Genomic DNA, 14,046 nt, shown 5'->3' with positions numbered 1-14,046 from the left:
ACTAGGAAGAAAATTAACTCTATCCCACCTGAAACCAGGACAATGGGATTTGTCTGCCTGACTTTGCCATTGCGTTACAGCACAGAATAAGAGGGCCAGGAGCTTGCCTAACAGCAAGTGAGACAAGAACTTGACTGGTGACCCTGGACCTAACCCCACTCGCAAAGCATTTCACAGCTGAAGAATATTATTTCCTGGGTGAAGGAGGCTTGAGGTCCTTTTGTTTGTTTGTTTGCTTGTTTGTTTGTTTGGAGGGGGAGACAAAATTTCTTCTGACATAGAATTTGGCAGAAATCACTGACACCAATTGCAAATGCAGATTAACCTGGGAGGAACCATTGCCACATGCTGTAACAGGGATCCCTTCCTATCGTGAGGCATGAATGAAGCCTCTGTATGTGCTGACTCCATGCTAGTTAAAGGAAAGACTATTGAACTGTTCTGCAGAGAGGGTCCCGGGGTTCTCTGGTGCCATGTCCTCTGCAGTAATGGGGCCATGGGGGAAATCCTGTTCATCATGGGTGCCCCCAACCGTGGTGCACTGCTGTGGTGGCAGGCTGGGGAGGATGGGCTTCAGGAACTTGAACTCGCTGTTGCCAGAGCCCGTTGTGAGGCTGATCTCATAGCAATAGCCATGCGGCAAGGTCCCTGCTGTGGCTGCATCAGCCAGGCTGCTCTGCAAGTTGCCAGCACCATAAAGCACGTGCCCTGCCTTCAGCTCCTTTCTCTTGCACACCTTGCGAGTGATGAAGGCTGTCATGGATGCGAGGAAGAGGAGTGAGACAAAGGTCAAGGAAATGATTAAATAGGTTGTCAGGGAGTCACTCTCATCCTCTGTGGCCAGGCTGCTGTGCGGTAGGCGCACGTCTGAGAAGTCATTGAGCAGGAGTGCACTCAGTGCCGCAGTGGCTGACAGCGGTGGCTGCCCATTATCTCGCACCACAATAACAAGCTTCTGCTTCACAGCGTCCCTCTCTGTCACTGGCCTCTTCAGCCGCACCTCACCGCTTTGGGCACCCACCACAAACAGCCCGGGCTCGGTGGCCTTCAGCAGGTGGTATGAGAGCCACGAGTTCTGTCCCGAGTCTGCATCCACAGCCACCACTTTGGTGATGAGGTACCCTGCCTCAGCTGATAGAGGCACCAGCTCGCTGGATGGTGGACCGCTGTCCTGTGATGGGTACAGCACCAGAGGCGCATTGTCATTCTCATCCACCACAACAAGGTGGACGGTGACGTTGGCACTGAGAGGAGGAGATCCCGCATCGGAGGCACTCACCAAGACATCAATCTGCTTCACCTGCTCATAGTCCAGAGGCCGCAGCACAAACACGTGCCCATTGTCAGAGTTCACGGAGATGCAGGAGCAGGGAGGCTGCTCTGTGGGTTGGGACGGTGCCAGGAAATATGTCACCTTGGCATTGGGCCCCACATCAGCATCTGCAGCACTGACAGCTCCAACAAGCACCATGGGGACATTGTTCTCATGCACGTACATCGTGTATGATGTCTGGTTGAAGGCAGGTGCATTGTCGTTGACATCGGAGATGTCCACCGTGAAGGTCTGGGTGGTTGTGAGAGGAGGTGACCCTGCGTCTGCTGCTGTTAAAATGACGATGTGCCGTGCCATCTCCTCCCTGTCCAGAGCATTGACGGTGACAAGCTCATAGTAGTTCTTATAAGCCAGATGCAGGGAGAACAATAGCTGGTCCTCAAGGGCACAGGAGATCTTCCCATTTGCACCAGAATCCCGGTCCCTGACAGTAAAGAGGGCAACCACTGTTCCAGGCAATGCGTTCTCGGGGAGGGGGCTGTTGAAGGAGTTGACCACCAGCTCAGGTGCATTGTCGTTCACATCCACCACCTCCACCAACACCTTGCAGATTGCTGACAGGCCACCGCCATCCGTGGCCCGCACACTGAGCTCATGATTCTCTGCCACCTCAAAGTCCAGAGGCATCGCGAGTTTAATTTCACCACTCGTGGCGTCAATCACAAATAATGACCTACTCTGGCCCACTGCTTCACTGAACTCATACGTGATGTCCCCGTTAACTCCCACATCCTGATCAGTTGCCACCACTTTGAGTAACACAGAGCCCTCTGGCGCATTTTCCAAAACCAGCCCAACATACAGCTTCTGTGTGAAGACAGGAGAATTGTCATTTACATCTAGAATAACAATGTGGATTTGTGTGGTCCCACTCCTGGGAGGAGAGCCCCCGTCTATGGCAATGAGACTGAAAACCACCTCTGCCTCCTCCTCTCTGTCTAGAGCCTTCTCCAAGACCAGTTCAACATATTTGTTCTCCTCCATCTGACTTGCAAAGGAGACACTGAAGTACTCGTTCTCGGGAGAAATGCTGTAAGCCTGGATGCTGTTGCTGCCAACATCCAGGTCCCGAGCACCCTCCAGAGGGAAACGCGAGCCCAGGTCGCTCCTTTCCGGGATCTTAAAAACTACTCGTTCCACTGGGAAAACGGGGGAATGGTCATTGATGTCCTCCACGGCCACCTCCACCCGAAAGAACTGCAGCGGGTTTGCCAGCAGGAGCTCGAAGGGGAGCGTGCACGTAGCGGACTGGCCGCACAGCTCCTCCCGGTCCAGCCTCTCGGCCACGACGAGCCGGCCGGTGGCGGGGTCTAAGCGAAAGTGCTGCCGGCCGTCCTCCGAGGCCAGGCGGGCGCCGCGAGCCGCCAGCTGCGCCGGGGACAGCCCCGCGTCCTCCGCCACGTTGGCTACCACGGAGCCGCTCGCCGCCTCCTCGGCTACGGAGTAGCGGATGGGCTCGGAGCGAGCGAGCGGCAGGGAGAGGAAAGCACAGAGACAAAGCACTTGCCTTGCGATCGCCATCTCGGGCCGGCGGACAGCCTCCGTCTCGCGGATCGCCGCGCACTCCTCCGCGGAGAGCGGCGCCCGGCAGCAGCGCGGCGGGGCGGCGGTCGGGCGGCCTCCCTCTCGCCGACTCCGGATGGCGGCACGGAGCGCGGCCGCCCTGGCCCGGCAGCCGCTGGCACGGGGCACCGCTCGCCGCCGCTCGCCGCCGTTGCCCGGCTCGGTTCGGCTCGGTTCGGCTCGGCTGGGCTGGGCTGGGTAACGGCGGGCTGGGCTGGGCCGCCTCCCCGCCCGCAGCCGCTCGGCGCCGCCTTGGCCGGGAGCACCACCCTGCGGCCCGCGGCGGGACTGCGCCCGCCGCCGCCCGCTGCCCGCGCTGCCGCCTCGCACCGGCACACGGGCCCGCGCGCACACGGTGCTGGCGTGGGAAGCGCAGCGCAGGAGCGCCGGGAATCCTGCGGGTCCGACGCTTGACTCCGAGCGCACCGGCAGCGCCGGCAGCTGCCCCGTCTCTTTCCCCGATGCCCGTTGCCCAGAGCCGGCAGACAGTCTTGGCACCCGGACGGCCGCTCCCTGCAGTTCCAGGAACACGGCGGCGAGAGTGTGGGACGGCATTTCCTGCTGCACCGTAGGGCGGAGTCGCAACCCAGAGGGATCGAGCCGCCTTCCCCGGCCGGGGAAGCTGCAATCGGGCAGCATGCATGTAACAGCCCAGCACGGTACTACATCTACTCAGGAGTCTCGGGCTGAGGACGGGGAAGGCAGGCGGGTTTCAACAAGGCTCACGCATGGACGCGCCTGTCGTCCGGCCAGTCCGGCGGCTGAACGGGCAGAGGGGCCGTGCTCCCCGCCTCGCCTTCCCTCTCGCCCGCGGCCTGCCAGCTGCACAGCGGCTCTTCGCCCTTGCCCGGCCCCGCTGCGACGCTGCTTTGCGGGCTGCGCAGGACGGGCCTCAGGAACTGGAACTGCCTCCTCCCCGAGCCGCTGCTCAGGCACACTTCGTAGCGCTCGGCCGGCCACAGAGTGACCGTGCCGGCCACGTCCACGGTGTCGGCGGTGAAGTCGCTGTCAGCGTAGCAGCGGGCAGAGGGAGGCGAAAGGCGTGCCCGGAGGCGAGCCTTGGAGAGTTTGGCCGCCGAAAAGGCGAGGACGGAGAGGAGGAGGAGCGAGGAGACGCAGCCCAGGGCAGCCGTGTGGTAGGTGGTGAGCAAGTCCTCCTCGGGCGTCTGCGGCTGCTGCTGCTGCCGCCCCGCAGGAGCGTGGGAGAGCTGCAGGAAGGCGTCGGAGAAGCCGTCCACCAGGGCGATGCCGAGGGTGGCGATGGAGGAGCGCGGCGGCTGCCCGCTGTCCCGCGCTAGCACGACTAGCCTCTGGCGGGGCGCGTCCCTCTCCGCCACAGCCCGCGCCGTGCGCACCTCGCCGCTGTGCAGCCCCACGCGAAACAGCCCCGGCTCCGTCGCCTTCGCCAGCTCGTACGACAGCCACGCGTTCTGCCCCTCGTCCGCGTCCACCGCCACCACCTTGGCCACCAGGTAGCCCTCCCGTGCCCAGCGCGGCACCAGCTCGCCCGCCGTCGCGCTGCTGTCGGGGGGCGGGTGCAGCAGGACGGGTGCGTTGTCATTCTCGTCCCGCACCACCACGCGCAGCACGGCCTGAGCGCTGAGCGGCGGCGACCCGCTGTCGGCGGCGCGCACCATCACCTCGAAGGCACGCAACTCTTCGTAGTCCAGCGGGCGCAGTGCCCGCACGGTTCCGTTCTCCGCGTCCACGGACACGAAGGATGCCGCTGCGACGCGGCAGCGGCCCCAGCGCGTATCTCACGCAGGCGTTTTTTCCTGTGTCGGCGTCCGTGGCGCTCAGGCGGCCCAGGCTTGTCCCCGCGGGCTCGTTTTCGCTCAGCACCATGGTGTAAACGTCCTGGGAGAAGGAGGGTGCGTTGTCGTTCACGTCCAAGAGCCCCACGAGCAGCGTCTTGGACGCCGAGAGAGGCGGAAAGCCCTCGTCGCAGGCGCGCACCGTCACGTTGTACTCCGCCACCTGTTCGCGGTCCAGCTCCCCTGATGTCACCAGCGCGTACGAGTCCGCCGCCAGCGGCGTGAGACTGAAGGGCTGCTCGCCCGGCAGCTCGCACCTTGTCCTGCCATTGTCCCCCGAGTCCCAGTCCCGCACGTTGAAGAGGGCCACCACCGTGTTTGGCGGGGCGGCTTCCGAGATCGTACTTGTGAGGGAGGTGATGATCACCTTGGGGGCGTTGTCGTTCACGTCCTCCACCTGCACCTTCACCTTGCAGTACGTGGTCAGGCCCCCTCCGTCTGTGGCCTGGACGTCTATTTCGTAGGTCTTTGTTTCTTCATAGTCCACCGGCTTTTTCAGTCGAATCTGCCCAGTCCCTGGATTTATTTTAAATGTTCGGAGATTTTCCTCTGAATTTTGAACTATGGAATAGGTTATATCCCCGTTCGTTCCCGAGTCTAAATCGCTAGCAGACACCACCGCCACTGGGGTATCTTCGGCGCTGTTTTCTAATACTCGGACTGTATACAGACTGCGGGAAAATACCGGGATGTTGTCATTTATATCCAGGACTACCACGCGGATTAAGGCGGTACCAGGGCGCGGTGGAGACCCACCGTCCACAGCCATGACACTGAAAGCCACTTCTGCCTGCTGCTCCCGGTCCAGGGCCCGGTCCAACACCAGCTCGGCATACCTCCTGCCGTCACTCCGCCTCCGGGTGTAGATATGGAAGTAGTCGGTCGAGCTGATCCTGTAATGCTGAAGGCTGTTGTTCCCTACATCTGGATCCTGAGCGCTTTCCAACAAAAATCGAGCCTCCGGCATTGCAGTTTCCGGGATCTTTAAAACTATCTCTTTATTTAAGAACACGGGAGCATGATCATTTATGTCGGTGAGGCTCACCTCAGCTCAGGAGGACTGCAGTGGGCTCTCCAGCAGTACCTCGAAACGCACCAGGCAGGGCTCGCTCTGCCCGCACAGCTCCTCCCGGTCCACCTACTCTCGCACCACCAAATCCCCGGTGTGTTGGTCCAACTGTAAATACTGCTTTTCTCCTTCAGGAACGAGCCGAGCCTGTCGAGCGGATAATTCCTCAGCGGTCAGTCCCAAATCCTTAGCGATATTCGCCACAAAGGAGCCTCTCTCCGCCTCTTCGGGCACGGAGTCCCGGGCGGTTTCTGCTCTCATCCCCGACACACAGAGAAGCAGGATCAGAGCCACTGCTTGCCCTGGGAGCGGTTCCTCGTTCTTCCTCAGCTCCATTCCCTTCCGGCGAACCGATCTCTTCCCCTTGCGAGCTGGACAGAGCTGCCCATCCAGCCTGACAACCCCCGAGCAGAGCAGCCGGGATGGTGCAGCCCCGCCCGGCAGAGCCCCGGGGGAGGCGGATCTGGGAGCTGCGCAGAGCCTCCGCGCCTCTGCGGTCAGCAGCGGCACCAGGCGGCCGACCTGCAGAAGGACGCGGAGATTTCCCAGCGCAAAGCCGGCAAAACGGAGAGAAACCGATTTCTTTCTCTGTTCCGAAGTCAAGGCATACAGATTTAATTGTCCATAGAATCCTATTCAAAGTATGGCCACCACTTGAATGAGCAGTGCTTCTGTTTGCCTTTTGTTTGAAAATTAGATTTATTTAAAGCTGTTTTTCTAATGTCCCTTCGTACACCGGCTTGAACTGTTTATGCACAGTGAAGAAATTACTTTTAGGCTGTTTAGCTACAAAAAGCTGTGTAGTGTTACGGGTGTCTAGCTGGTCCATGAACCACGGCAGCGATCGCCGCGTAATTCCCAGTAGCAATTCTCGGGCGGGTTTCTGGAAGGGACTGAGATTGTTCCCCCAACTGGAAGCTCTCGCAAAGAGGCGTGGGGCAGCATCTCTCGGGCTTGGCTCAGAAAAGCCTTGCTTCGGCTTCTAAGAACGGCCTGTTTCCAGGTCGCTCTATTTTCCCCTCCATAAAATCTACTCCAAAAGCACCGATTTATTCCCGAAATCCTGCTCGTGGGGGGCTGTTTCCTCAGCGATGACTAAGAAGTGACCTTCGAGACAGCACAATCACCCGAGGGAATTCCAAGTAGGTTTTATTGTTTTCTGTCATCAGGCATTTGACTCTTAAAAATGTGTGAGCGACAGGAAATATCACGTTACATTATAGATCAATACCTATTAATGAAAGAAAACTTCTTGATGCTCTATGTTCTACAGTGCCTTAAGTTTAATGTAAATGTTTTAGCCTATTTTACCGTAAAACCACAAACAGCACTTTTAATTCTCTACTACCTTATACTGAAAAATCCTGAAATGTTCATTTCAACTTCACATTACAAAAAAAAAAAAAAAGGAGAGAATATTTTGCTCAAAGCTTCAGAGCTCAATCTTACAGTACGAAGAACCTGTAAACTCCTGTTCAAATATGCGAAGTGTGCCAATGATGCCAGCCGTTTCTAATGTAATCAGCTTCTGCTTGTTATTAAGGAGTTACTTTGCAGACACCACTTGATTTTGCTTAATGATATCTGTTTGGCCTGGTGTTGCACAGACTGCAGAAAATTAAGACACAGTTACAGAGCCCTCTCCATAAGAAAAACAGACAACCAAACAAAAAATACCACAGAAAAGGTGATGTAGGAAAAAGTTATCTTGAAGGTCTGCTTCCAGTTTTCAGGATTTACCTTGACATCTAGAAGCAGTAGCACTCTCAAAATCATACATCAAGTCTCGGTGTAATCAACATGCAACACAGTCCTCTTCCAGCCATATCACAATTACAAAATACCTACATGAATAAAGTACTGCTCAAAAGGAGAGTGGTTTTGCTCTCTCACAGAGAAGCCTTTCACCTCCCCGGTCCTTTTTTGGTGGGTGCTTGTTCTCTTCATTCTCTTTTCCCTGTGGGGACGTTAGCCAGTGAGGACAGACATGCTTGTCTTTCTCCTCACTTACTGATGGGTGAGCCAAGGGTTTTGATCAGAATTGATGTTTAGCTCCATCCCCCTGTTTGCAGTGCAAGCTGCTTCCGCAGGTCTGGGACCTGGCTCTTCAGAGAGGGGAGCTCTGCCCTGCAAAGAACAGAGAGTGGAGGTTGTCGTTTGGGCGTTGAAGGGAAGTACACATCAGCAAGACCCAAAGCCAAAGAGGAGGTTGGACCAGGTGGGGGGTCTCTGACCTGAATGGAGACAATCTAAAGCTGGAAACCATCCTCCACTGTGGATGTCACAAAGGCACTTCTGCAAACCTTTGAGGAGTCTGAGGGAGTAATTTAAGATGGTAAGAGCTCAAAATAAAACCACTTTCTCACAAACAGTAAATGTGGTTTAATGCTGATGTATCGAGGTGGGTCCTTGTCTCCTCTGAGGCTACTGCGGCTGCAGTTCTGACAACATGCAGTAAAGTGAGTCCAAGCCATCAGTAGTTATGAAACATAAAAATGTTATTGGGTGTTGTGGTGTTTCGGGCTTAGGTGTAAGATGTTGTTTGTGGGTCTTCACTCTCATATATGTAAAGCCCTGATAACCACCTTGTTCTGGCCAACACTGTTCACCCAAGCCACAAAAATGCAAGGGAACTTAATGGCAGAGGTACCCACCTCCGTGGCCTCCAGCAGCTTGTAAGACAGCTTGAGTTCAGTACTGCTACCACCCTCGTGAATGGACGGCACTTGGCAGCGCCGAGCTCCAGCTCCTAACAGCAGTGCAGGGGATGCCGTCAGGGATGTTTTTTGCACCCCTTTGCACGTTGTCCCCACAGTCCCTGTTGACACTGGACAGGACCACTACATTCCTGGTGCTGTCGCCTCCGGGAAGACGTGTCACTAGGAGCAGGGTCATTCCTGCCCTGGCTCCCTACGAGCTCTACACAGTGCATGGAAAGGACCCACTGTGTGGCTCACACATCCAGGCCCCTACTTCTCATCTTCTCATGAGTCCAGCTGCCCCTCTTTGCGGTGACAGCAAAGACTTGCTCTAACGCAAATACTCAGGGCATAAAGCTAGATGCAGAGGGGCAAGATAAGTCAGCATTGGGGAGCCACTGAGCCTTGGCGGATCCTCCTGGAAGGTCCCCGCCGGGGGGGGCAGTGGAGCCCCGCCAGCAGCTTTGAGACTCTCTCTACCCTCTCCTCCCTCCCCAGTGGCTTCTCCACCAGCAGCTCTGCAACAATGGTAGTCCTTAATGCCAGGGGTGGGCACACCCCACCCCCCCCCGCCCCCAGCGCTGCTCCCTCCCCGCTCCCCCCATCGCCTTGGCCCGGACAGGTCCCTCACCTGTGCAGCCCAGTCGCCTTCTTCCCCGAGGTTGGCCACCTCTTGCGAGCACACCGAGCTTCGCTGTTCGCCCGGGCCGGGGGGCAGCCCGGAGGGGAAGCAGGGGAAGAGTGGCCTGAGGAACCGAAACTCGCTGTTGACGGTGCCAGCAGCAAAGCAGACGTCGTACACGTAGCTGCGGGGCAGGGACCCCGCGTTGCTCTCCGTGGCAGCCTTCGGGAACGTGGGCAAGGTCTCGGCCTCTCTCTTCCTGGCCCGCCGCACCCTCACCACGACGGTGGCCACCGCGGTGGCCAGGAATAGTGCCGACACGCAGGCCAGGCAGACGATGAGGTACAGGGTCAGCAGCCCATCAGGCTCGGCGGCCGGTGCCTCCTCGATCACCCGCAGATGGGCGTCAGAGAAGCCATCCACCAGGGCGATGCCGAGGGTGGCGGTGGAGGAGCGCGGCGGCTGCCCGTGGTCCCGCACTAGCACGACTAGCCTCTGGCGGGGCGTGTCCCTCTCCGCCACAGCCCGCGCCGTGCGCACCTCGCCGCTGTGCAGCCCCACGCGAAACAGCCCCGGCTCCGTCGCCTTCGCCAGCTCGTACGACAGCCACGCGTTCTGCCCCTCATCCGCGTCCACTGCCACCACCTTGGCCACCAGGTAGCCCTCCCGTGCCCAGCGCGGCACCAGCTCGCCCGCCGTCGCGCTGCTGTCGGGGGGCGGGTGCAGCAGGACGGGTGTGTTGTCGTTCTCGTCCCGCACCACCACGCGCAGCACCGCCTGAGCGCTGAGTGGCGGCAACCCGCTGTCGGCGGCGCGCACCATCACCTCGAAGGCGCGCACCTCCTCGTAGTCCAGCGGGCGGAGGATATAAACCTCCCCATTTTCAGAATTGACCGACACGTTGTGCTGCTCCTTGCTCTCCTGACGCACCAGCGCGTATCGCACGTGGGCGTTTTTTCCCGCGTCGGCATCTATGGCGTTCACGCTGCCGATCTGGAGCATGGGGCTGTTGTTCTCTGTGACCGACATGGTGTAAATCTCCTGCGTGAACTCCGGGGGATTGTCGTTCACGTCTGATATCTGCACGAAGATGCTTTCCTGAGAGCTCAGCCGCGTCGTGCCCCAGTCCATGGCTGTGATGGTGATGTTATACTCTGCCGTCCTCTCCCTGTCCAGCGCCGCGTTTGTCCTCAGCTCATAGTAATTATCGAAAGTGGGACTGAGACTGAAGGGCAAGTTCCCATCGATTGTGCACTCCGTCCTGCCGTTGTCCCCGGAGTCCCGGTCCCGCACACTGAACAGGGCCACCACGGTCCGGGGCGGGGCATCTTCGGGAATGGAGGCGGTGAGGGAGGTGAGCACTATCTCCGGGGCGTTGTCATTCACGTCCAGGACCTCCACCTGCACTTTGCAATGCGAAGACAGCCCCCCACCGTCTGTGCCTCTCACCACCATCTTGTGGTTCTTCGCTTCCTCAAAGTCCAGATTGCCCGCCACCCGTATCTCCCCAGTGACAGGGTTCAGCTCGAAGAGCTGCCGGGACCGCTCCGATGTCTGGGTGAAAGCATACCGCACTTTCCCATTGGACCCTTCGTCAGGATCCATGGCCACGACTCTGACTACCAGCTGCTCCGGGGGGCTGCTCTCGGCCAGGCGCACCTCGTAGACCTCCCTACCGAAGACCGGGATGTTGTCATTAGCATCCAGCACCACGACCCGGACGTGAGCTGTGCCCGACCTGGGTGGCGAGCCCCCGTCGGTGGCGGTGAGGAGTAAATTGAGCTCTCGCTGCTCTTCGCGGTCCAGCTGCCGCTCTAGGACGAGCTCCACGTATTTTACTCCATCTTTCCCTGTTCCGAGAGCGAGAGAGAAATGCGAATTGGACCCGAGGCTGTAGTTCTGCAAGCCATTGCTGCCCATGTCCTTGTCCTGGGCGCCTTCCAGAGGGAAGCGGGACCCGGGTGGTGCCGTTTCCAGAATCTCTAAAACCATCTCCTTCTCCGGGAACTCGGGGGAGTTGTCGTTCACGTCACGAACCTCCATCTCCCCTCGTATCAGCTGCAAGGGATTTTCAAAGAATATCTTAAAGAAGAGGGTACACGTATCGCTCTGCGGACAGATCTCCTCTCGGTCCAGCGACTCCTTTGCCGTCAGGATTCCAGTGTTTTGATTAAGGCGGAAAAGCTGCTCGCTTCCCTCGGACACAACACGGGCCTTGCGAGCTGCGAGCTGGCTCGGAGAAACCCCCAGGTCGTTTGCAATGTTGGCGACAAAGGAGTCCCTCTCCATTTCCTCCGCCAGAGAATAGCGGAGGGTTTCGGCCCCGCTCTGACACACGCAAACGCATAGAATAAACAAGATCACTTGCCTCTTGCTGCCTCTGCTCTGTCTCCCACACGCCATTACTCTCCAAAAAAGCCAGCCAGCGTCCTCCGTGGTTCCCAGCATTTTTAAGCAGCGTCCGAGGCAGAGCGGTGTTTGTCAGGAATCCGGGGTGAGGGTGTGTGAAAGGCGCCGAGCACCCCGACTCCGTGTCCCGCTGCCCTTCCCGAGCAGCTCACAGGGCTTTTTTTTTTTTTTTTTTTTTTTGTCTCCCTATGCCTGCAAACCTGGTGCGGGCAGAGGAACCTGCCGGTCCGTGGCCAACATCCCCACCCAGCGTCGCAAGGGGGAATATTTCCTCTGCCTTCTCATTCCGGGCAGCGCTGCTGATTCCGAGTTTATTGCTTGATTCTGCACTCTCCGTGCCAAACCGAAGCCGAAAAACGCAGTTTAAAAGCTCTCCTCGCTCGGAAGCAGGCTCCCTCCTCCATACAGAGCGCTGCTCCGGGTATCACTCGCCAGCTCGCCACCGGGAACTCTTCATACGCAGCTCTTTAGTTTCCCCCTGTGTTATGTAGGCACTTCGAGATCTGCCACTTCCACAGGACGCATTGCGGCATTTTCCTTCTCTTCACTTGTTAATCAACACAGGACAGTTCGCAAGTGCGGCTGGTCAGAGAAGTACCGCTACTGAATACGAGAGCTGGTGCCAGGGAGAGGTTCCGAAAGGGAGAGGTCCCCTTACTTCACCATCACATTAGAATGATAATGCTGTTCTAGTTCTAGAAGCTATCATCCTACTGCTGTTTTCTTCACATTGTGTATCACACCTTGCCCAAAAGACACACAATTTTCACACAGAAAAGCGTTTTCCTCCTTAATTGACAGAAGTATCCTCCCCTGCTGCCTGCTGACACCATGATAAGGTGTGTCATTGTATAACACATTCATGAAAAATGTCCCCAGCCGTACACACAAATCGAAATGCTGCAACCTGTTGTCATATTTCGGAGGTATACGGTCCTTTCTCCTCAGATGTTATCACACAGGCTTAGAAATAATCCCTGTACTCAGAGACCAAAACTGAACTCCTGCACCTGTGTAAAGGCTATATGGCCAACAGCTGTTTAGTACAAAAGGCAAGGAAACTAACAGGATAAATTGAACCCGCAGATACACAAGCGCTAACTAGCAGAAGCTAAGGGAGATAATAGTAAAGACCGGGGCTCTAATGACACTGATGGACGGGCCATTAAAGGAACCATTCAAGTGTAAACTCCAAGAAGTTCGACCACAAACCTTGTAAGCGATAAGGGGCAAAAAAAAAAAAAAAAAAAAAAAGATTGTCATGGATTATCAGAAAGGATCTCATAGGAAAAAGCAAACTGATTACGAAGTGTCTGAGGAGGGTTCTAGGAATATGCAAAGCTTATTATGGGATGATTAGAAGCAGGATCAAACTCCATAAAAGGGAGAGGTCAAGAGTGGATCTGGGAGGAAAAGCCGTGGGGAAAAGGAGGTGGAAGGGGAGAGGGAAGTGTCCTGAGTACGCCCTGGTAGTGCGAGCGAGGATCCAGGCCAAAGACCGGATAAAAACCCCAGGGTCAGGCACTCGTCGCCAGTCCTGAGGATCGACTTATATCGCGTCTGCTCCTGCGGGCTCCATGGCGAGTTCCAGCAAACGGACACACAATGTACTGGAGTTGCGCACAGCTGCCTCCAAGACCAGTCTTCGTCTTACAGAATAATAATAATAAAAAAATATATGGAGAAAACAAAATACAACTTGCACTACTTATTTTTTGCTTCAAACAATTTTAATTCCGCTTTTACTATAAAAGGAACAACGCTATTTTTATTTTTTTTTTTACAAAGAAAGTATCCTAACCTCCTTGGTTTTGACACCTTTCCTTTAGTTTCTTAGATTTTTTTCCCCTTATTTCTGGTTGCTAAAAAGCCTGACACTGTCAAACAATACTCACCAAGTGAAGTCTTAGAACAATCAGGGTCGACTTTAGGATTCCCCAGATTTTGAGCTACTAGAGGACTTTGCAGGGATGCAGCCATTTTTTGGTGATATCCTCTTATTGCCCTTTGACTTGGAAGCGTGATTGGATCTAAAAGGTTAACTTACATCAAAGGTCATGTCAGCTTTTTCTTCCTTTCTTCTCTTCCATCTCTCGAGTTACTACCATTATCACCAAAACGGAAGCTTGATGTAAAACCAAACACAAGCCAAGTACCGCAGTAGGTGTGTTGGGGATGTGGCTTCTTTCCTCATTTCTGCCATGCAAAAATATCAGTGATATCTGGAATACATTTGCTTTGAGCCTTTGCCAGTGCTCCTACTCAGCTCTTGGCACCACCGAGAAGGGAAGGTGTATTTTCTTCTCTGTAACCTAATCCTTGTCACCACTACGCAGCAGGGAACAGGCACAAGCTGAGAAGATCTTCCACAGACACTTCACACCCTGATTGCAGTAACCCGGGATTTGTTGCTCCCCTCATTTCCGAAGGGAAATGGTGTCCTTCAGCGTCAGGTGTAGAAGGGTGTAAGAGGAATAGGGATGCTTAACGGAGCTCTTGGCTATCATAGTATCTTCGCACATCAGAAGATTCTCTTA

The 14,046-nt window shown here is 56.2% G+C and overlaps 3 protein-coding genes across 4 annotated transcripts; all 3 read right to left on the bottom strand.

Annotated features, from left to right (window-relative positions):
* Nucleotides 1-282: 282 nt before the first annotated feature.
* On the bottom strand, nucleotides 283-3,159 carry LOC141749822 (protocadherin beta-15-like). The gene has a single exon (XM_074603967.1). It carries the CDS (start codon nucleotides 2,852-2,854, stop codon nucleotides 413-415), a length of 2,442 nt encoding a protein of 813 aa, XP_074460068.1. The 5' UTR covers nucleotides 2,855-3,159; the 3' UTR covers nucleotides 283-412.
* Nucleotides 3,160-4,531: 1,372 nt separating this feature from the next.
* Nucleotides 4,532-5,677, bottom strand: LOC141750028 (protocadherin beta-1-like; the record flags this gene model as incomplete). Its single annotated transcript, XM_074604433.1, has 1 exon — nucleotides 4,532-5,677. A coding segment is annotated over exon 1 (1,146 nt), but the record flags the coding sequence as incomplete, so codon positions are not given.
* A 1,226-nt stretch (nucleotides 5,678-6,903) lies between these two features.
* Nucleotides 6,904-11,703, bottom strand: LOC141749821 (protocadherin beta-15-like). 2 transcript variants are annotated; one of them, XM_074603965.1, is made up of 3 exons: nucleotides 9,110-11,689; nucleotides 8,014-8,093; nucleotides 6,904-7,906 (listed from the first exon to the last, which is right to left on the bottom strand). In XM_074603965.1, the coding sequence occupies exons 1-2, from the start codon at nucleotides 11,546-11,548 to the stop codon at nucleotides 8,061-8,063; spliced, it is 2,472 nt and encodes an 823-aa protein (XP_074460066.1). In that variant the 5' UTR covers nucleotides 11,549-11,689; the 3' UTR covers nucleotides 6,904-7,906; nucleotides 8,014-8,060. The 2 variants fall into 2 exon arrangements, with proteins under 2 accessions (XP_074460066.1, XP_074460065.1); XM_074603964.1 differs by lacking the exon at nucleotides 8,014-8,093 and having other exon boundaries at nucleotides 9,110-11,703.
* Nucleotides 11,704-14,046: the final 2,343 nt, after the last annotated feature.

This window comes from Larus michahellis, chromosome 11, assembly GCF_964199755.1.
Source record: "Larus michahellis chromosome 11, bLarMic1.1, whole genome shotgun sequence".
Classification (NCBI taxonomy): domain Eukaryota; kingdom Metazoa; phylum Chordata; class Aves; order Charadriiformes; family Laridae; genus Larus; species Larus michahellis.
This window is presented reverse-complemented; position numbering and strand designations above follow the sequence as displayed.

Bases quoted from the DNA above. Each gene is read 5' to 3' on its own strand.
- LOC141749821 (XM_074603964.1), bottom strand. From the start codon at position 11,548: ATGCTGGGAACCACGGAGGACGCTGGCTGGCTTTTTTGGAGAGTAATG. The intron at 7,907-9,109 runs GTGAGGGACCTG...TGTTCTTTGCAG, and splicing joins AAGGCGACTGGGCTGCACAG to GGCAGAGCTCCCCTCTCTGA.
- LOC141749822 (XM_074603967.1), bottom strand. From the start codon at position 2,854: ATGGCGATCGCAAGGCAAGTGCTTTGTCTCTGTGCTTTCCTCTCCCTG.